At 46.4% G+C, this 21527-nt stretch overlaps 2 protein-coding genes and 1 non-coding gene across 5 annotated transcripts in view; 2 read left to right on the top strand and 1 right to left on the bottom strand.

Moving 5' to 3' along the window:
• Positions 1-1240: 1240 nt before the first annotated feature.
• On the bottom strand, positions 1241-3827 carry Opn1sw (opsin 1, short wave sensitive). The gene is made up of 5 exons (XM_042696041.1): positions 3430-3827; positions 3035-3203; positions 2550-2715; positions 1869-2108; positions 1241-1360 (listed from the first exon to the last, which is right to left on the bottom strand). Exons 1-5 carry the CDS (start codon positions 3773-3775, stop codon positions 1241-1243), a joined length of 1041 nt encoding a protein of 346 aa, XP_042551975.1. The 5' UTR covers positions 3776-3827.
• Positions 3828-9261: 5434 nt separating this feature from the next.
• Positions 9262-9333, top strand: Trnap-agg. Its single transcript has one exon. It is a non-coding gene; the product is annotated as a tRNA-Pro (tRNA).
• Positions 9334-16059: 6726 nt separating this feature from the next.
• The window catches only part of Ccdc136 (coiled-coil domain containing 136), a 30007-nt gene continuing 24539 nt past the window's right edge, over positions 16060-21527 (top strand). For all 3 annotated transcript variants that reach the window (XM_042695980.1, XM_042695981.1, XM_042695982.1), the window contains exons 1-4: positions 16060-16135; positions 16830-16937; positions 18614-18865; positions 18953-19027. In XM_042695980.1, the coding sequence (XP_042551914.1) occupies positions 16078-16135; positions 16830-16937; positions 18614-18865; positions 18953-19027 (493 nt within the window). In that variant the 5' untranslated portion in view covers positions 16060-16077. The remainder of the gene's footprint in view (positions 16136-16829; positions 16938-18613; positions 18866-18952; positions 19028-21527) is intronic.

The following is a 21527-nucleotide window of genomic DNA, read 5'->3' on the forward strand; positions in this document are numbered from 1 at the left end:
TAGGGATATACGTGTCTTTCATTCTCTCAGAAATAGAACTACTATTGGGCTGGGAAGGCAGCTTAGTGGTAGAATGCTTGCCTCGCATGCATGAAGCCCTGGGTTTGATTCCTCAGTATAACATAAACAGAAAAGGCCAGCAGTGGCACTATGGCTCTAGTGGTAGAGTGCTGGCCTTGAGCAAAAGAAACTCAGGGACAGTGTCCAAGCCCTGACTTCATGCCATGGACTGGCAAAAATAAATAAAAGGAAGGAAGAGAAAGGAAGAAATGGAACTACTTAGAATTATGGGTTCTGTAAAATGTCACAGAAAAGAAATCTTACAGGTTCACCAGGCCCCCTATCAACCCCAGAGAAAATACTACCTTCTCCCCAGTTGGTTATTCCTTTCCTCCTATTTCTGGACTCTTCTACCATCCTCTCAGCTGTAACTCTTCTCTACTTCCCAGGGGTTCTATCACTGGTAGAGTCCAGTTCACTGTGTAATTACCTGATAACAAAACATGGTATTCTTTGTGTGATGCATATACATTTTAAAAGGCTTTTTATGGGAATGGAAGGAGAATACAGAGTGTAATATAAAACAACACTTTGGTATCATTTATAAATGGTATTAAAATATGCAAGTTCATTTTGGAACCATCAGGGACATTAATAACTTGAATAGGTGGGCGGCGTAAAAGACACATTGTCCAGCCAAATGAGTCGAGGGCATCTGAAATCATCCGAGCACAGGAGCTATGGTCATGGCTGCCCCCACCAAAGCCATACCAACTATCAGCAGGTAGCATGAGGAAGTTCTTCTTGAACTATACCTCACTCTCAAACGCAAATTTAAACATAACAATGAGTGATAGGAATTTTTTTCTTTGCATCAATTCAATTTCTTTTTTTAACTTTTTTATTGTAAAGGTGATATACAGAGGGATTACAGCTACATATGTCAGGTAATGAGTACATTTCTTCCCAGTAAGAGAAAAAACAAAAACGTATCCACTGAAATATCAGCCGTACATTCTTACAGTTCTCCAAATGCTGTAAAGGGTGTCACTTAGAAATCGGAACTGCTGATTAGTGAGATGGCCTTTGGGTGTCTGAGGGGAATCCAGTGGGGAACAGGAAAATAAAAAAGTTGATTGCCCAAAGTACAATCATTCCCCTTCCTTTAATAGAAATTAAATTAGAAACTTACTTAAATGTGAAGTTCTAGTTGCTGCCACCAGGCTAATAGAAAGGGTCCTTAGTTGGGGCCAACTTTGCTAGAAGGGATGGTTGAAACTTCTGTTTTCTGGGAGCTAGACATCTCAGATTCTTCTATCATAGGCTTCCTACACACCATCTCCATGATGCAAGCTCGAAACTACAAGTAAAAAGGAATTGGAGGTGCCCCTTGGCAAATGGATGTAGAAGGTAACATAAAGATGGAGGTGTCTCCCAAACCTCACATAACATCTCAAACCCAGGATCTCAGATGGTTTTGAATATGTCTCCTTCCTGGAAAAGTAACTTCTCATCTAGAATGACATGTTTCTGCAGGCTGGAATTTGGAAGGGAAAGGATTAAGGACCATGAGCTGGAATTGTCAACTACTTTTTTAGCAAATCAGAAAACAGGACTGGGGATATAGCCCAATGATAGTTGTTAGCACGTGTGAGGTCCTGGGTTCAATCCCCAGCACTTTTTTTCTGGCTTAAGTTCTGTTACTTTAGCTACTACTCTTTCTTTTCCTGTGCTTACTAAGAGCTTCCTGGCCAACATGGAGTTTCTGTAGCTTCTGGAAACCTGAATAGAGTCAAAGGTGCTCTAACTAAAAGGCACTAATAGGGAAAGGACCAGTGTCTTATGGGAGTTTCAGTAGACCAATTTACCTGCTTATTCATGAAGCAGTAGATGATGGGATTGTAGACACATGAGCTCTTGGAGAAGAAGGCAGGGATGGTGACAAGCCGTAAGTCCAGCCCATGATTACGGTTGTTGACCATGTACATGGCCAGGGAAGCATAGGGCACATAGCAGAGACAGAAGGATCCCACCATCACCACCACCATGCGGCTCACCTCCCGCTCAGCCTTCTGAGTTGTAGCTGACTCCTGCTGCTGGGCTGCCACCTGGGCAGAGCACAGAGAGGATTAGAGATCCCTCCCTCAACTCCCAAATCTTAACCCTTTTCTGTTGAGGAGCATCCACTCTGCCTCTTTTTCTGGGCTCTCTCTTGAAAGCAAGGTGAATGTGGCTTTCTAGTATATGACATTGTTAGGGATCACATGCCCCTCTTAAAGTGTTAGAAATTGAACTTAGACGTCCACCGGGTAAGCATTCTGCCACTGAACCACACCCTTGCTACATGTATCTCTTAGTGCTTAGCTTGAGCAAGGATGCCTCCAGCTTATTCTTCATTCAATTCCATCATTCCTCTTACCCCCACTTTCTTTCCTATTTTCAGATACCTCCTCTATCTGGCCAGGAACATTTCCAGGTAACTTAGGTCCTAGAGCGCTCTTGTCTCTCCTGGAGCCCACTTCTCCCAGACCCTCTCAAAAGCCACTCACAGCTCTGAGAGTCCTCAGCAGCTGAGAGTAAGAGAAGCAGATTAAGGAGAGCGGCACGATGAAGCAGAAGATGAAGAGGAACCAGGTGTAGTACTCGCTGTGATATTTGGTGCCCACGGTGTACCAGTCAGGGCCACAGGAGCACTGCAGACCCTCAGGGATAAACCTGCAAAGAACCCAATACTCACCCACAAGACAAGCCATCACTTGGGATTCAATTAGTGGAGGGGGAGCTGAAATTGTTTTTCACCTACAACCCAAAAATAGCCAGAAAGCTTCCGCTCAGGGATTTTGTGTCCTCACTAGCAGAGCCTACTGTATTTCCACTGTATTTGTTGACATACATTTCCCTGAGCCCTTTCACCTCACCTGCTCCAATTGACAGGTCCAGGTCAGAAACTACAAGTTTATACCCTGAGCTGTCTGTCTACCCACATCAAGCCTGACCTCCTAGCCAAGTCAACACTACTGCCCTGAATTCTCACCGGCTCCAGCCAAAGAATGGTGGAATGGAGACGCCAATACCAATGGTCCAGGTAGCCAAGACCACTATCAGTGCATGCCTGGAGTTGAAGCGGAAGTTGCCAAAGGGCTTACAGATGACAATGTAGCGCTCGAAGGCCAGGAAAGCCAGTGACCAGCCTGTGACCAGACCTAGGGCAAAACATGAGACTGAATAGAGCTCCACCCAGAAGAGTAGAATGCCGATGACATGGAGTAGGTCCAGAGATAGAGTTAAACTGATATTGGAGTGGGATTTAAGACACAAAAATCTTGTTTTGGTCAGACTTCTACACTGATCTTAGAGCCCCTCTCCAATCCAGAAGTCTAGTCCCAGTTTCCAGTTCTGGCTTCTCCCCAGCTCCCTTCCCCAAAGTACCTGCTACAGATCCCAGGAAGGCCTCCATAGCGCAAACATGGGGACCAAAGAAGAAGTATCCATGACAGCTGGCGATGAATACAGTGAAGACAGAAAAGATGCAGAAGAGAAAGCCCCCCAGGGACACATTGACCAGAATGTAGTTGAGTGGCTGTCGCAGCTTTTTATAATATAACGTAGCCACCAGCACTATGGCGTTGAGTGGTGTCCCTGCAAAGAAGACAAAACCCATGAAGGCTGCCTGGAGTTGGAAGGCCCAGACGGGGGCAATGTGGTACTGAGGTCCATCCCAGGGCCCCACAGAGGAAGTGTTCTTGAACAGATAAAAGTCATCCTCTCCTGACATCTTGTTCCTGAGATGCCCCACCCCTTCCAATCCCTCTTATACACTGTCCTTCCACGGTCCCCCCACCCCCTACCACAAGACCTGTCTCTACAGACACTTTAGGGCCCGATGAATGAGTCTAAGCTTCCCACAAAGTCTGGGATTAGAAATCCCTCAGCCCCTACCTAAACCTTTTTGTGCTCCTAAAGCCGATTTTATGTTCTTTATAGGATCAAAGATTGGGGTCAAAGAACCTGGATGTGCAATGCCCAGTTCTGGGATTAAGTTAGTATGGGTTCCCTGTAGCTTGACATGTGTTGACACATACCCAGTGGAGACGCCCTACCTTTGTCCCCATGAGTGCAATAATAGAAAATAACCCTCTCCTTTTGGCGCTTGGTACAAGTCTATGCTCTGTGGAAGGTGCTTTTTAACTCTTCCTCTCCTGAGAGGCTCTGGGGCCCAGCTCCAAGCTACAAAAAGGGAAAGAGTGGGAGTTACCTGGACACACCTTTAACAATCTTCATGGAACAGGACAGAGGCAACTTGACAATGTGTAGAGTTTCAGGCCATTCCTGAACCAGGCTACCTCCACTTCATGTTGAATCTACTTGGAGAATGTTCCTTTCCTGGTCAGCTGCAGCCGGGTTGATCTGCTCATGGTCCTCATACCATGTCCATGCTATCCTTGTCCTTAGCTCAGCAAAGCCTGTTTCCACCTCACATAGCTGCTCACCCACACAGGATTCTGTGAAAATTTCTGAAGAGATTCAACTAAGGGTCCAGAAATTGCAAAGCCATCCAACTCTGCCCCACTACCCAGACAGGACTGGGCCGAGCAAAGAGCTGAAGGACACTTCAGGTTCCTATCCTTCAGCAGGCACGCAGTCCACATGTTAGCCTGACCCAAATGTAGCAAGTCAGCCCTAGCTGTCTACAGAATTCTGTCAAGGTGCCCACCTCCACGTGTGGTTCTGACAGGAATCTGCCATAGTCACAAGATAGCCCACGCCCTCTTCCTCCCACTTGTGCAGGCTAGGTAGCCATACTTTGGCCTCTCTTAGCACTGCCCTGATGCTTTCACTGACAGATCCATCAAACCCCATCCTATCCCTCCTATTGGTAGGGACAATAGGCTTAAGCTGGGAGCAATTCAACCCCAGCTAAGATGGGGCAGATGCTTATGAGAGGCTCAAACCAAAAAGAATGTCACTCAAGTACATGACCTTCCAGAGTTACTGAAGCCATGAAGTAGGAGTCTAAAAAAAAGGGAATGAGATGAAGGAAGTAAGCAATGATAAAAATGGGAGATATTTAAGTTCATGTAACCTACACAGTACCCTTCCTGGGATAAAGCCACTATGTTTGTTTGGTGACATGATAATATACAAGCTTTACAGAAATCTCATGAAGTTTGTTAAATACACCTGAGTTTCTCAACCTGGGCACCATTGACATACAGCATCCGATAATCCTTGCACTGTGACTGGCCTGAATGACATAAGATACTTGACAGCATCCCTGGTCTCTTCCCACTCAATGGCAAATCACCACTCCACCTGTCACAACAAAAAGTATCCCTGAGACACACAATCCTTCCACTTGACTGAGAGCTGCTGACTTAGCTTTAAACTTAGAAGTGTCTAGAAGTGAATGGAAAACAGCCAAGAAGAATTTTATTTTTCCATGGTTCTAATTATCTAGGGGGGAAATAAAAAGAAAATGTGGATACTTTCTGAATAGTTTCAGGGTTTTTTTTTCTTTTATCCTCATTTGAAGTTTATTCATTGTACCCCATCCTTATCCAGAAATAGCAGGAATATATTAGATATCAAAACGGTATGAATAGGGCTGGGAATGTGGTTTAGTGGTAGAGTGCTTGCCTAGCATGGAGCCCTGGGTTCGATTCCTTGGTACCATATACACATAAAAAGCCAGAAGTGGTGCTGTGGTGCAAAGGGTAGAGTGCTGGCCCTGAGCAAAAGAAGCTCAGGGACAGTGCCCAGGCCCTTAGGTCAAGCTCCACAAGGAAGGAGGAGGAGGAGGAGGAGGAGGAGGAGGAGGAGGAGGAGCAGGAGGAGGAGGAGGAGGAGGAGGAGGAGGAGGAACAGAAATGCTATGAATATATTAGACCACAACTAGAAAACATGAATTAAATGTAGGGACAAAAGAAAGAGTTACAGAAAAAGTTAAGGAAAGACTTAAGGGGCAAAATTAAGGAATTAAAAAGTTAGGAATCAAATTAAAATATGATCACCCTGTGAACTCACAACCCAGGCCCATACACTCAGATGACTCCATGCTTTCTAGAAACTTCTCATTTACATAATTCAAAGTGGCCAAAGAACCAATTCAAACCAACTGTTCTTGTGACTATGAAAGGCAAGAATGCCTCCCTGGAGACATCACAAAGGAGACATAAGCAACGTCCTCAACAACATCTCCAAGCAGATACAACAACCAGCATCACAAGATTGGGTCTATCCTTGAACCCCAATATAGATTCAGCTCAGGACAAATCACAGCTCAGATCTGTGCCCAACTCAGAATAATCGGGAGGAGACAAATAACCAGATTTTACAGGGCTTCTCTGATCCAGAGAAATCTAGGCTATGTGATAAGGCTCAAAGTGCATTTCTCCCTATCCTGACTATTCCTTCCCTCTGCTCAATATTTTATAATGTATCCGTTCATGTATTCAGAGGTCAAAATTCAAAAGGTACAAAAAATATACAGTAAACAGTGTGTTTCTTTCCCATCCAATCTCATTTGCCCTTTTCACTGGGAACTGTTGTTGTATATCTGTGTCCCAGTACTGGATCTTGAATTCAGCTGGCTCCAAACTGTGATTTTCCGAGTTCAGCCTCCTGAGTAGCTAGAATTATAGGCCTGAACCGCCAGAGACCAGCTTGTTGATGTATTTTTGATGTAGTGAAGCTGACAGTGAACTTGAGATGTGTTACAACAATATTGTCTGATGAATATTGACCCATACATAAGGCTTTCCAAACAAACGGTGTGGAAAAGAAAGGGTCAATCCCCCAAGGACTGACTGAAAGCAATCTTCATCGTACCTGAGAGGAGAACAAGGAAACTCAGGAGATAGAGTCTCCCTAGAAAATTCCATCCATGTTTGCTTCAATCCAGAGACAAATGAGCAACAGAGAGCCTAAAGTTCTACTGCAAGGAGCAAGGAAGAACACAATAATAAGCTGAAATCAGATGGAAATGGTTTTCATCAAGGCACCATTCTCCCCGACGCCTACCCCAACCACGCAGGAAATATTCCGTGGTTGTCCTAATAGCAGAAATGGGGTTACAAATATTCAGTATGAAGGATGCTTCTCTAGACAGACCATGCAAAGAACTATGATCCTACTCCAAATTCAACAGCACCCCCCCAACAGAAGTACTTGCCTGGAACCCAAACTGGGTGTAGCCCTAAAACATTTTCAGCAAAGTCCTCTTAGAAGCCCCAGCTTTGAGTAACTCACTCTCTGGCAAACCCACCAAGAGGAACAATTTGGAGAATGTGTGCTGAGGTCATGGAATGACATATTGAGCGTGTTTTATTTATAAGCTAATCTAAACCTGAGAACAGCTACTCAAAAAGTCTCTGGTTTGAGAATAGATGAGCATTTACCTCCCCTCCCCCCATCATAATTAGTTAGCAGAAGCAGTTATCTGATTCAAACACTCCTGGATAGCAACAACACAACTTTATGTCTTGAGGGTAAAAGGAAAACTAACCTAAACCATTCTCAGGAATGAAGAACATTCTTCCCACCTATCAGAAAGGTACCAGGTCACTAGGAAGAGGAAGTCTGCTTCACTAGATGGAGGGAGAGGTCCTCTAGGCCTTGGATCTATGCAAAGCCGAGTGATGAGGATTCACCTAAACAAATGTTGTCACTAGTGGCTTTTTGTACACGATCCAGAGACTTTCATTCTTTTCCTACTTCATTTACTTCAGGACATTCTCAAAGTGATGAATCCAAATACAGTCGTGCAAAGGATCCAGTGAGGTTAGTCTGGTTAGGTTCTTACACAGGCCAGTCAGGTAGAAGTGCTTAGATATCATTTGTATTGTCAGGATGATTGCAGGGGACACAGGGTTAGACCCAAAGACCACTAAGCCAGCAGAGTGCTAGTGGCTCATGCCTGTAATCCTAGCTACTCAGGAGGTTGAGACCTGAGAATCACACTTTGAAGATATCCGATCAGAACATCTATGAGACTCTTAACTCCAATCAAACAGCAAAAAGCCAGAAATGGAAGTGTGGCTCAAGTGAGCCAGTTGAGTGAGAACTAGAGGCTCGGAGTTTAAGTCCCAGTATCAGCGCGCGCACACACACACGATGACTAAACCAGGTCTCCACCTCCATGGAGCTCTTAGCTCACAGAGGACACCCCTACTCCCAGGAGTGAGCATGGACCCATGTTTCCTAGATATAGTGCAGGCACAGAGGGCAACTGGTTGAGCCCACTGGGGTCTTCTACAAGACTCTAGTATCTGAGCATAATCTCACTCTCCACCTTCTTTTGGGAACCCCTTACCTGAAGGATCTCCAGCTAGACCACCCTTAGTTGTAATCAGGTTTCATCCAGATAGCTTTCCTGGATAGGAATGAGCTGAGCTCAGCAGGGTGGGAAGATAGGGTGCAGGATGTATTCCTATCTCTGGGATTCTAGAAAACCTTTTTTGCTGTGTGTACATTTAGGCTTTAGCTTCAGATATATTTGAATAAGCTGATTTAGACAAGTTTATGCATTCAGATGCATATGAAGTCTATGCTGAATTTAGGCAAATATCACCTTACAGTGGGGTGACATGGATCTCAACAAGGTTAACTCATGAGCATGACGTGGCTCTTTCCTGTTGGGTAGTTCCTTGCCTTGGGTTGCTGTCCTTTGTATGCATTTTGCAGTTTGTGGGCCCACATACAAACTCTTCCCTCATTCCTACCATCACCTTGTGGAGACAGATAGGGCAGCTGTTTTCTTTCCCAGTATTCAGATGAGAAACCTAAATAATTTGGCAAAAGTCACCTAGCAGCAATGATCTGGAAAGCAACAGACTTCTGGTGGCTTACTACAGAGTAATAGGTGGAAAAAAATCTTTTCCTGGTAGTCTAACTATCACTTAAAAAGAAGGAAAGATTTTAATTTGGACCAAGAGCATCCAGACAGACCCACACAGCCTGGGGTTGTCCAGGAAAAGGTCGGTACTGGGGTCTCGTTCCTTCCCTGGTTTTCTTCCACCCACCGACGTGTAAGAACAGCTCCTTCCTGGAGCTCTGGGCAGAGGAGCATATGTGTAGCTCTGCTGTGGACCGAGGAGGAGCAAGAGAACCCCTGGAGTAAGGCCTGCTGGAATACTGCCGGCCTGGGCTGGCAGCCAGCCTGGAAGGAGGAGTAGAAAGGCAGCTTCTAGGAACCACAAAGTGCTGCTGCTAATGCTGATGATGTGGCAATGAAGACACATCTGGCCAGATATAACTACCAGTGGCTCGTTGGTCTAGGGGTATGATTCTCGCTTAGGGTGCGAGAGGTCCCGGGTTCAAATCCCGGACGAGCCCTTTTTATTCTTTTCTAGTCCCTACTGGCTGGCTGCCACACAGGCTGCCATCCCTTTTTGGATGGAATTGAAAAGGTATGGTATGTGGTGTGTGGTTAAAGGATCCTGAGGGCAGGCTACCAATTAGTCTCCCTGTTAGCCATCGTCTGTTGTTTCCATCAGGACACACTGGACAGGAGAAGACTGGTGTAGCCTCTGATGCATTGTGTTAGGCAGAAAGTCAGTCCATTCAAGGGGCTTCAGGTAAAAAAGCCAGTGATCAGGACAAGCAAGGGGCTGAAACTGAACTGAAGGTCAAAAAACAAGCAAGTTCTCCATATAAAACCCAAGCCGTTAATGAAACATACTAGACAGGTTCAAAATCTAGAATTAAATCTCACAACACTAAAACTAAAATTTGTGTGCATGCATGTGTACATGTGTGTGTGTATATGTGTGTAGGGGGGGGTGTTGGTACTGGGGCTTGAACTCAGGGCCTGGGTATTATCCCTAGTTGTTTAGCTCAAGGCTGGCATACTACCATTTGAGTCACATCTCCACTTCCAGCTTTTTGCTTGTTAATTGGAGATAGGAGTCTCGTAGACATACTGAGGTGCTCAGCCTCCTGTGTAGGATTACAGGCATGAGCCACCAGTGCCTGGCATAGAGATGATGTTTTTTGTATTCTTTTTGTTTGTTCTGCTTCATTTCTCCCACAATTCCTTCACATAGACTCTCTCCTCTCCCAATAGCAGACTACCAGTGTTGTGCCAGTTATAAAAGAAACTATATGGAGAATCAAGCCCCCATGTACATTTTCTCATCCACTCATCAGCTGAAGGATATCTAAGCTGGTTCCATAGCTTGGCTGTTGTGTACAAAGCTGCAGTAGACACTGGTATGTGGTGTCTTTAGTGTATGCTGACACACATCCCTTTGGATATTTAACAAGTGTATAGCTGGATCACAGGGTAGTTCTATTTTTTCAATACATTGAGGAACCTCCACCTCCACTCTGGTTTATATTCCCACCAAGTGTCCTTTCTTGCCAGCACTTGTAGCTGGACTCTGTGTGTGTGTGTGTGTGTGTGTGTGTGTGTGTGTGTGTGTGTGTGTGTGTGTGTGTGTGTCTGCGCACGCGCGCGCATGCTGGTGCTTGAGCTCTTGCCTGGCTTTTATCACTTAAGGCTGGTGCTCTACCATTTGAGTACCTCCACTTCCAGGTTTTTGCTGGTTAATTAAAGATTAGAGCCTCTCAGATTTGTCTGCTAAGACTGGCTTTGAACCATGACCTTCAGATCTCAGCCTTCTAAGTAGCTAAAATTATAAGCATGAGTCACATTGTTCCTTTTTTTGATGATAGTCATTCCGACTGGGGTGAGATGGAATCTCAATGTCATTTTGTTTTATAGTTCTTTTATGACTAGGAATATTGAACATTTCTTCATTTATTTGTTAGCAATAGAAGAATGTACTTCTATTGTCTATTCCATTTGCTTTCCTACTTATTAATTGGATTTTTTGTTCTTTGGGGGCTTAAATTTTTGAAGCTCTTTATAGATTCTAGATTTTAATCCTTTGTCTGATGAATAATTTGCCAAGAGTTTTTCCCATTCTGTGGATTGTCTTTTGATCCTGGTAATAAAAGCTTTTTAATTTGATTAATTTTAACTAAAATTTAAACTTTTTAATCCTATTTGTCAATTCTTGCTTATATTTCCTAAGTAATTGCAATCCTATTCAGAAAGAAATTGTCTATGTCTATGTTTTCAAATGTTTTCCCTATGTTTTTCTGTACTAGCTTCAATTTCAGTTCTTTTGTTTTTTGTTTTTCTTTGTTTGTTTGTTTGCCAGTCCTGGGGCTTGAACTCAGGGCCTGGCATTGTCCCTGAGCTTCTTTTGCTCAAGGCTAATACTATACCAAATGAGCCACAGCACCATTTCCAACTTTTTCTGTGTATGTAGTACTTAGGAATCGAACCCAGGGCTTCATGCATGCTAAGCAAGCACTCAACTACTAAGCCACATTCCCAGCCCTCAATTTCAGTTTTTATATTAAGAGTATAGATCCATTTGGATTCAAGAGAGAGAGGGTAAGAGAGAGGGATCTAGTTCCAATCTACATGTGAATATCCAGTCTTCTCACTACTATTTGTTTTTTTTTTTTTTTTTTGTCGGTCGTGGGGCTTGAATTCTGGGCCTGGGCGCTGTCCCTCAGCTCTTCAGCTCAAGGCGAGCGCTCTACCACTTGAGCTACAGCGCCACTTCCGGTTTTCTGGTGGTTTATTGGAGATAGGAGTCTCACGGTCTCTCCTGCCCGGGCTGGCATTGAACCGCGATCCTCAGATCTCAGCCTCCTGAGTAGCTAGGATTACAGGTGTGAGCCACCAGCGCCCGGCTTCACTACTATTTGTTGAAGAAACTGACTCTTCAATGTATCTTTTTGATCTTTTGTAAAAAAAAAAATCAAATGGCTCAAGCTATGCGGGTTTATTATTTATGTGAGAGCTATGTGGGTTTATTTCTGAATCTTTGATTTCATTGCTACACATGCCTGTTTGGGGCCAGTACTGTGTTGTTTTTGTTACTATGGCACTGCTCTTTTTAGTAGGATTAATTTGGCTATCTGGGTCTTTTACAATTCCATGTAAATTTTTGGATCGATTTTTCTATTTCTGTGAAGAGTGGCATTGGGGTTTTTAATGGAGATGACACTGAATTTGTAGATTGCTTTTAGAAGCATAATCATTTTCACAGTATTAATTTGGCCAATCCATGATCATGGAAATTCTTTTTAGCTTCTAGTGTCTTCTTCAGTTTCCTTTTCATTGTAGAAGTCTTTCACATATTTATTTTTAGGATTTTTTTGCTATTGTGAATGGGATTGTTTTTCTGATTTTTCAATCTATTACTTGTTGGTATATAAAAAAGCTACAGATTTTGTATGTTGATTTGTGTTCTGCTTCTTTGTCAAAAGTATATATCAAGTATATTTTTTGGTGGAGCTCAAGATCCTTTAAGTATAGGATATCATAAGTATAATATATCATCTGTAAAGAGGAATAATTTGACTTCTTCCTTTCTTATTTCTAGCCCTTTGATTTCTTTTTCTTGTCTTATCACACTGGCTAGGAACTCAAGCACTTCATTGAATGGGTGGAATGAGTATTTTTCCTAACTTACAGAAAATTGTTTCAGTTTTTTTTCCCACTTAGTACAATGTTGGCTATAGATTTGTCATAGCTTTTGTAATATTGAGATATGTGCCTTCTATTCCTAGTTTCTTCAGAGCTTTGAACATGAAGAAGTATTGAATTTTGTCAAAGATTTATTCCTCATCTATGTAGATGATTGGATGGTTTCTGTCCTTTATTATGTATGTGGTAGCACTATTTTTAATGTGGAAAAACTGGAAATGGCCTAAGTTTTCACTAATGTATAAAAGGATAAATAAACTGTGGTTGTCAGTGATGAAAAGGCATCCATGAGCTAGAGCATTTTGGGGAGAATGCAGAAGAAACTGTATAACACCCTTAAGAAAGATGTGTAAAACACGCAATTCAAAATTATGCATTGCTAATGGATACAATACACACATAAGCATACCTAGTAAAACTTCAAAACCATAAAATCAAATGTGGCATTAATGAATAGTTCTTGAATTTCAGTCTTATGTACATGGATACTTGTGTTGTTCTCTATAATATACTCCATGCCTCAAATACTTGTTTTAATTTTTTAATAAAAAAATGGAAAAAATACAAAAATTAAAGGCACCTACGCATTTAGAAATAAGGGTAAAGGGGGATAAATGGCTGCATCAGTCCTCAAAGAGGATGATCTCCTGGGATGGGATTAGGAGGGAGGCTGAGTCCTGACTCCAGGGATTATGAGGATTAACCAGATCATCCCCCTAAGCTGATCACCTGGCTGCCATGCCCACCACTTAGGCCCTTCAGAGATGCATCCCTAGACTACAGCTACCCTTCCCCCATGCCTCTTAATCTCTTCCCTCCTATCCTCTAATTTTGCCCTCACCTTAACCCCATACTGATCAGAACAGGATTTACCTATTTTGCTCCGATGATACACTAGCTCAGGTCTCCCTTGAATGTTCCCCAAATCAAAGTTGAATGGTAGCCTGAACTCTAGAATAGAAAGCAATTCATTTTAGTACTCAAGAGGAGAGCTCCCTAAGAAGGGCTTGGATCCCTGGATATCACAATTGACAAGTTCTTCCCTGTCCCTCCTTCCATTTGCTAGAGTTCAGCAGTTAAAGCCAACTTCTGATAGAAGCCTGCCCATAATGCACTACCAGAAAGAGCTGAGCTGGGGCAGAACCATTTTATTTGCAGAATTGGTCTCTGTCAATTCTCCAAGTCCTCCATGCCAGCTTCTATCCATTATTCCTCATAATTATGAGGAATGTAGGGTCTATCCCTAAGTCTGGATAGACCCTCTGCAGAAGAGGTTTGGCTGGGCTTATTCAGACAGCCTTTCTCCTTGGCTGGGTCACCTTGGCCACAGGATGTGAAATAGGATCCTGTCCTCTGGGACATAGATGAAAACATCTTTCATCTCTGTTCATCATCTGTCAGAATATCAAGCTTTCAGGTAGACGTGAGAAGAGAAGAGAGGAGAGGAGAGGAGAGGAGGGCAGAGTGTGTGTGTGTGTGTGTGTGCGTGTGCGTGAGTGTGCGCATATGCATGCACACACGCCCATATAGGTTTTGGGAGCAAGCGGTCCCTTAGCTTTTTTGCTCAAGGCTGGCACTCTACTACTTGGGCCACATCTCTACTTCCAGCTTTTTGCTGCTTAATTGGAGCTAAGGGTCTCATGGATTTTCCTACGGGGTGGCTTCGAATTGCAATCCTCAGCTTTCAGCCTCCTGAGTAGCTCTGATTACAGGTGTGAGCCACCAGTGCCATGCCCCACTAACCAAAAGTGTCTAATTTTTTGTTTGGTTGTATGTATGTATGTATGTATGTATGTATGTATGTATGTATGTATGTATGTATGTGTGTGTGTATGTATGTATTTACCCTGAGCTGTTTTTGCTCAAGGCTAGTGCTCTACCACTTAAGGAATAGCTCTACTCCCAGTTTTTGGGTAGTTAATTGAAGATAAGAGTCTTACCGACTTTCCTGTCTGAGCTGGCTTCAAACTGTGATTCTCAGCTCTTAGCCATCTGAGTAGCTAGGATTACAGGCATGCCCGGCTTGAGTCTTACCTTTGGACAACATTCTTATCAGAAGGAAACACTTCAAGTATAAAATCCTGTGTTCAATAGGGCAGAGCATTAACTGTGCTGTTGGGAGAGTTACATTTATTTCTTTATTTCAACAGGTTTTCTGTTAGATGCTGGAGAGAGACAAAAAGTGGCACAAGTGCTGTCCAGAGGGAGGGAAGATGAAGTAGAGAAGAATAGGGGCATGCAGTGAGGAAGGATAGGGTGTGGAAGAAGCTGTCTAGGGGTGACGACCAACCTAGGAGTGAAGGGTAAACCGGGATGTGCGGGCAAAGGAATGCTTCCTTGGGCAACATGTAGACCTGGTAAGCTTTGGAGCAGGTGGAGGTGAATACAGACAATAAGTGCCCAGACCTTGGGAGTGTAAATGCAAGAGAAGGGACTGGGGTGGTGTGTGTGTGTGTGTGTGTGTGTGTGTGTGTCCGTGTCCTCGCTGAGGAATTTCCCAACAATTTTCTGGAGGTCCTGGTGGGTTCCCATCGAGCACTTTTTTTTTTTGGGGGGGGGGGGGTCCGGTCCAGTCGTGGGGCCTGAACTCTGGGCCTGGGCGCTGTCCCTCAGCTCTTCAGCTCAAGGCTAGCGCTCTACCACTTGAGCCACAGCACCACTTCCAGCTTTTTTCTTTTTGCTTATGTGGTGCTGAGGAATCGAACCCAGGGCCTCATGCATGCAAGGCAAGCGCTCTACCACTGAGCCACCTTCCCAGCCCCCCATGGAGCACTTTTACCCGAATGATTCCTGCAGCGATGTGAGATCCAGGGTCTGGCACCCGTTCCCTAAGTGAATGAACCTTTTAATATGAGAAATAGGCTCGCCTCTCACGTCTTTGCGGGAAAATCAGCAGTGCGGCGCTGAGCAGGCTACAGTGGGGCGTGGCTCGAAGGGCTGGCTCGCCCGGAGGCTGCGAGGGGTCCCTGGCTCTAGGGTGGTGCCGAGGTGGGGGAAGCAGAGGGGTCCGGCACATCTCGGCCTCAGTTTCCCACCTGCAGGCCTGTCGTGGCTCTGGGGCGCCCGCTTGGGGCTGGGGGTCAGCGCTGATGGTAGCGGGGAAAGGAGCGCGCGTGTCTAGCCTTTGGAGGAAACCTTCCGTCCTTGCCTGGTCGGCCCCCATCACTGGGCAGAACCGGGCCTGGTCAGCCGGTGCAGGCGTTCCCTCCGCGCAGCTGACCTGGGGCGGGACCTGACGCCAAAACCAGTGGGTGCGGTGGCTCCTTTGGGGGGGGGTGCAGAGAGAAGCCATTAGCCCCGAGTAGCTCACGTCCGCCTGCCCAGCCCCGCAGCTCCCCGCGCACGCTTCCCTCCCGCAAACGCCAGGCGCCCCGGGTCGCCAGCGGCAGGCAGGGAGGGCTTCCGGGCGGCGGCGGGCAGCCGTGCAGGCCCCGCCCCTCGGCGCGCCCTCCCTCCCTCCCTCCCTCCTCCCTCCTCCCTGCGCACCTCGCACCGGGTCCCCGGCCCCGCGGCTGCGGCTTCTGCTCCGGGAGGCGGCGGCGGCAGCGGCGGCGGCGGCTGGAGCGGCCATGGAGGCGGGTGCCGGGGCCGGCGCGGGAGCCGCGGGCTGGAGCTGCCCGGGCCCAGGTAGAGCCGCCCCTCCCTCAGCTCCCCACGCCCCTCAGCTCTCCTCCCTCCAGACCCTCGGAACTCCCGGCGCAAAGGCGGGGCGGCGGGGGGGGGGGGGGTTCGCCCCTCCATCCCGGCCTCCACCCGAGCCCAGACTCCATCTTTCGGCCTGGGGCTTCGCCTCCCAGGCCGTGCGCTCCCGGGGGTCTTCCCCTCGGGTCTCTGCGGAGCTCGTGCAGCTCCGGGGCCTGGATGAGGGTGGGGCGGGCGAGGCGGGGGGCGGGGGAGGGGGAGGGGGAGCAGAACCCCTTTGCGCACGCTGCCCCTCCCCACCGTGCGCCACTGCAGCCCGAGAGCCCCTTTCCCATGCCCTGCGGGCCCCCCACCCGAGCCCCTCGCTTCCTCGTCCTCCCGGCGGAACAGGCACACACCCTCTTTCTGTCTGTGCCAGGGGGAGGATCTTGGAACAGGGGCGCCCAAGAAGCTGGGCAGCGCGGGGCTGGGGGGGGGGGGGTCCCCTCCATAGGCAAAGCATGAGGGGTGGCTGAGGGAGGAGAATCTCAGAACAGGGCAGAGTGGGTCAGTCACCAACACTGAAATTACAAACGCCAGCACCCCCCCCCCCCATCCCAATCCCCTGACTAGAAGGCATGTCCCCCCTCGCCCCAGTCCCCAGGGCATCCTACACTGCCTCCTCTCTTCCTGCTCTCAGGACCCACAGTGACCACTTTAGGTTCCTATGAGGTGTCTGAGAGCTGTGAGAGGAAGAAGGGCCAGCGCTGGGGGTCTCTGGAACGGCGCGGGATGCAAGCTATGGAGGGTGAGTTCTCGGAAAAGGCTTTTTGCTCATCCCTCATCTATTCCCTTTCATCCTTCCTCCCAGAACCCTGGGCCCAGCTCTCTCTCCATTCACCTTAGGCCCCTCCTCTCTGGCTGCCAGGCTCCAGCCCTCCCCAGGGTCCAGACACTGATGGAAGTGTCTCTTTGGAACCCTAATTGCCCAGCTAGCCAGATTGTGTGCCAGGTGGAGAAAGAGGCCTTGTTGGACACAGCTTTGAAGCAGCCTTTCAGCAGGGGGTTTGTTCTCACTGCCTGTCGACCCAGATCCCAAGGCTGTCTCTTATTTTAAAAGAGCAAGGACACGGACATGTGAATTGTCTCTCTAGGGCCACCACTGGTAACTTCTCATAGAAGCCTGTGGTTTTGGTTCTCTAGACTATCTTACTGCTTGAAAGAGTGTGAGGAGGGGGTGAGGGGAGAGAGAAAGGTGCAGCCAATTTCCCAATACCCATGCATCTCTCCCCACTACACCCATGTGACATGGGGCTGCTGCCAACACATTTCCCAGGTCTTCCCATAAAGTGTCTCCAGCCCCCTCTTCACATTTAATGTGGACAACTCTGCTTCTCTTAAGGGGTCACGACACATGGAGTCCCACATGAACTATACAAAGTAAAACCAAAGACTCCGAATTTCAAAACAATACAATCACCACCAGACAAGATTTTGCTATTTATAGGAACTGCATTGCAGTAAAGAAGGGGGTGCTCATCAACGGGAAGCGGGGACCAGCACCAAGCCCCCATTTTTAGAAATATACTAAGATAGCAGGCTCTCATTTGCATACCTGTTCAACCTGAGACCTACCCTGGAAACCATCTTGGGTCAGCAGGAGAGAGGTAAACCTCATGACATCCCCAGGGGAAACCCAGCTGGATCTTATAGCACATTTTTAAAAAGGTATTTGATAACATATATTTGAAAAGGCCCCAGTATTTGTCAGTAAAACACTTGGATTTATTTTATTCAAGTCTTTTCTTTCTCTACCTACTGATAGCAACGCTTTCTTGTTATGGAAAGGCTAATGTCTCACAAGCCACCTGAATAATTATTTAGCTGTCTACAAACCCTCAGACTAAAAATTGCCTCATTTGACCTAAAGACACATCAAGAGTCTGAACCACCACCTCCTCCCCATCCCCCTCTTTCTCCTCCCCCCTCTTCCTCCTCCTCCTCCTCCTCTTCTTTTCCTCCTCCTTCTCCTCCTCCTCCTCCTTCTTCTTGCTATATCAGCCTTGAACATGCTTTACAGCCTTGCTTTAGTTACTTTTCTGGTAGGATCTCGAGTGTTTGCCTGCAGTCAGCTTGTCCTTTATCAACTACTTGTTCTGCCACCCAGAGACTAAAATAGAAATACCAGGTATCCTTGTGCAGGGTTCTCATGGCTGAGCCAGCACCAAGCTGCTTTTTGTGCTCAAAGGCAGCAGAAAGGGGCCACCAGGTTCAATACTGGACCCCTGGAGATCTTGAGAGGGGAAAGGGAAGCCTCCAAACTTGACCCTTACACCAGAGAACTCTTCATGAGTATGGATCCTACCTGGGGCTCCTTGGGGGACACCAGGTGGCACTCTTCTATCATCAGGGTCATGGGGTAGTGAAATGGAAGGCTCTGGAAAGATAGGTACTAACTCTCTGGGGGGATGGGGATTCTTTTAGGGGAGGTGTTACTCCCAGCTCTGTATGAGGAAGAAGAGGAGGAAGAGGAAGAGGGTGAAGAGGTGGAAGAAGAAGAACAAGTTCAGAAGGGCGGCAGTGTCAGCTCTCTGTCAGTTGGCAAGCACCGGGGCCTGAGCCTCACGGAGACAGAGCTGGAGGAGCTGAGGGCTCAGGTGCTCCAGCTGGTGGCAGAGCTGGAGGAGACTCGTGAACTGGCAGGGCAGCATGAAGATGACTCCCTGGAGTTACAAGGTAAACATCTGTGACCAGGGTAGGGGGCTCAGGGCCAAAGGCTTTGGTTTCCCCTGAATCTGAGCCTAACCCCCTCTCCCACTGCAGGACTCCTGGAGGATGAACGACTGGCCAGTGCCCAGCAGGCTGAGGTGTTCACCAAGCAGATCCAGCAGCTCCAAGGTAATCCCCTGATTTGGACTGAGGCAGGGTGGCCATATTCACTGTCACCAAGTCTTTTTCCCCCCTGAAACATAGCGGTATTATTGCCTTGCTTTTCTTTTTCTTTTCTTTTCAGTCATGGGACTTGAACTCTGGGTCTGGGCGCTGTCCCTCAGCTCTTCAGCTCAAGGCTAGCACTCTACCACTTGAGCCACAGCGCCACTTCCGGCTTTTTTCTTTTTGCTTATTATGTGGTGCTGAGGAATTGAACCCAGGGCCTCAGACATGCAAGGCAAGCGCTCTACCACTGAGCCACCTTCCCAGCCCTGCCACTTCTGGTTTTCTGAGTGGTTTATTGGAGATAAGAGTCTCACAGCCCTTCCTGTCCAGGCTGGCTTTAAACCACAATCCTCAGATCTCAGCCTCCGGAGTAGCGAGGATTACAGGTGTGAGCCACCACATCCGGCTTGCCTTGCTTTTCTTGACCATTCTTATCCTTCCCTTCTCCTTGTCCCTCCATTTTCCTCATTCTCCAATTTCCTTTCTTTGTATCACTACCTGGCTCCTCTATCTTCCTATTCCCTTTCTTACCCTTCTCTTTTACATGTATCCCAGGCTTCCTCTTTCCTTTCCCTTCCTCAGCCCCCTCCTTCACTCCACATCCCTTGTTCTCTGTTCTCCTGGTCAAGGAGAACAAGGGTTGGTGATTAAGATTTAATTCTAAGCTAGATTTCATTTTCCTTCCTGTCCCTTAAAGGAAGCAGGAAGCCAATGCAGTGTGACTGGAGGACACACAATACTTCTTTAAAAGAAGTAGATGAGGGCTGGGAAGGTGGCTCAGTGGTAGAGCGCTTGCCTTGCATGCTCAAGGCCCTGGGTTCGATTCTTCAGCACCACATAAAAGAAAAAAAGAAAAAAGCCGGAAGTGGCGCTGTGGCTCAAGTGGTAGAGCACTCGCCTTGAGCTGAAGAGCTGAGGGACAGCACCCAGGCCCTGAGTTCAGGCCCCACGACCGGACCCAAAAAAAAAAAAAAGAAGTAGATGAGAGTGGTTCTTGGGCTCCCTTGGAGCTGAGCTTGTAGCTCCCCCAAATCCCTCTTTTCCAATGCCCATGTTCCTTTGTCTCTGGAAAGCAACAAGGCAGGCGTCCCACATTCCACTGCTGCCACCAAATCAAGAGGAAGCTTTTGTTACTTTTGTGGGTTTCCAGAAAGTTTAGAGGAGTTGCCCTAGAAAGCAGCAGGGATTCTGTAGGTAGAACTAAGATCAAACCAAATGAAATGTATAAATGGAAAAAAAAAAAAAAAGTCCTGGAGAGGAGCAAGCAAAGCAAAGAGCGGGAGAGAAAGAAGTGGACAGAACATGGAAGCAAAGGGAGCTGCAGGAAGTGTGGCAATGAAGAAGAGAAAAATGGCAGGAGATGTATAGCAGGGTAAAGAACACATGCATCGGCCTCAGATCACTTAAATTCTTAGGCTAGCTCTACCACTTATAAATTTTGTGATCTTGAGCAAGCCATTTTTATCTCACTGAAGCTTTGTTTCTTGCCTGTAAAATGGGCTGAATTCATTTGATGATCAACTATTTATTATTTATTGAAAGTCTTTGTATTTGAAGGAATAGCTATGAACAAGATAAACAAAATCCCTAATGATAGAAGATTCTAGCTGCACTTTGGTGACTTGCGCTTGTAATTCTACTTGAGAGGCTGAGATCTGAGAATTTAGGTTCAAATCAACCCAGCAGAAAAAGTCTGTGACACTCTTACTCCAATTAACCAACAAAGCCAGAAGTGGATGTGTGGCTTGAGTAGTACCAGCCTTGAGTAAAGAAGGCAAGAGAGAGAGCCAGAGATTCTGAGTTCAAGCCTCACCTCTCTCTCTTTCTCTCTCTCTTTCTTTCTTTCTTTCTTTCTTCCTTCCTTCCTTTCTTTCTCTCTCTCCCCCTCTCTTTCTCCTCTTTCTCTCTTCTCTCTCTCTCTCTCTCTCTCTCTCTCACACACACACACACACACAGATTCTGGCAGAAAATAAATAAGTAACAAGTTCAGATGTCATTTGAGTGAATGAACACAGTATAAAAATATAATAAATGGAAAAGGGAATTATATAGAAGTTTATTTTAGATTAGCCTGAAAAGTCTTCTCTGAGAAAATGATGTTCAAACTGGATAATGAGGAGCCAGCAATTAGAGATCTGAAGGAGAAACATTCCAGGCCCAGAGGTGAGAATGAGGTACAGAAAAAAGGTCACTGTGGCTGCAGGAAACTACACATGAAGTTGACCATGGAAAGATAAAATTCTGAGAGCCAGGAGTGGCAGATTACCATAGGCCTTGTAGGCCAGATGAGAGGTCTAGATTTCATTTTAAGTGCATCAGAAAACCATCAGAAGTTCTTAGAGCTAGGGCTCAGGTGTTATGATCTGTTTTACATTTTTAGGATCTTTTTTTGTTAGGTAGGGGGTGTGTGTGCACGCGTGCATAACATGTGTGTACATACACTTTGGAGATGGAACCCAGG

The sequence above is a fragment of the Dipodomys spectabilis genome, unplaced genomic scaffold (genome assembly GCF_019054845.1).
Source record: "Dipodomys spectabilis isolate Male_0828 unplaced genomic scaffold, ASM1905484v1 ptg000197l, whole genome shotgun sequence".
NCBI classification, from domain to species: Eukaryota; Metazoa; Chordata; class Mammalia; order Rodentia; family Heteromyidae; genus Dipodomys; species Dipodomys spectabilis.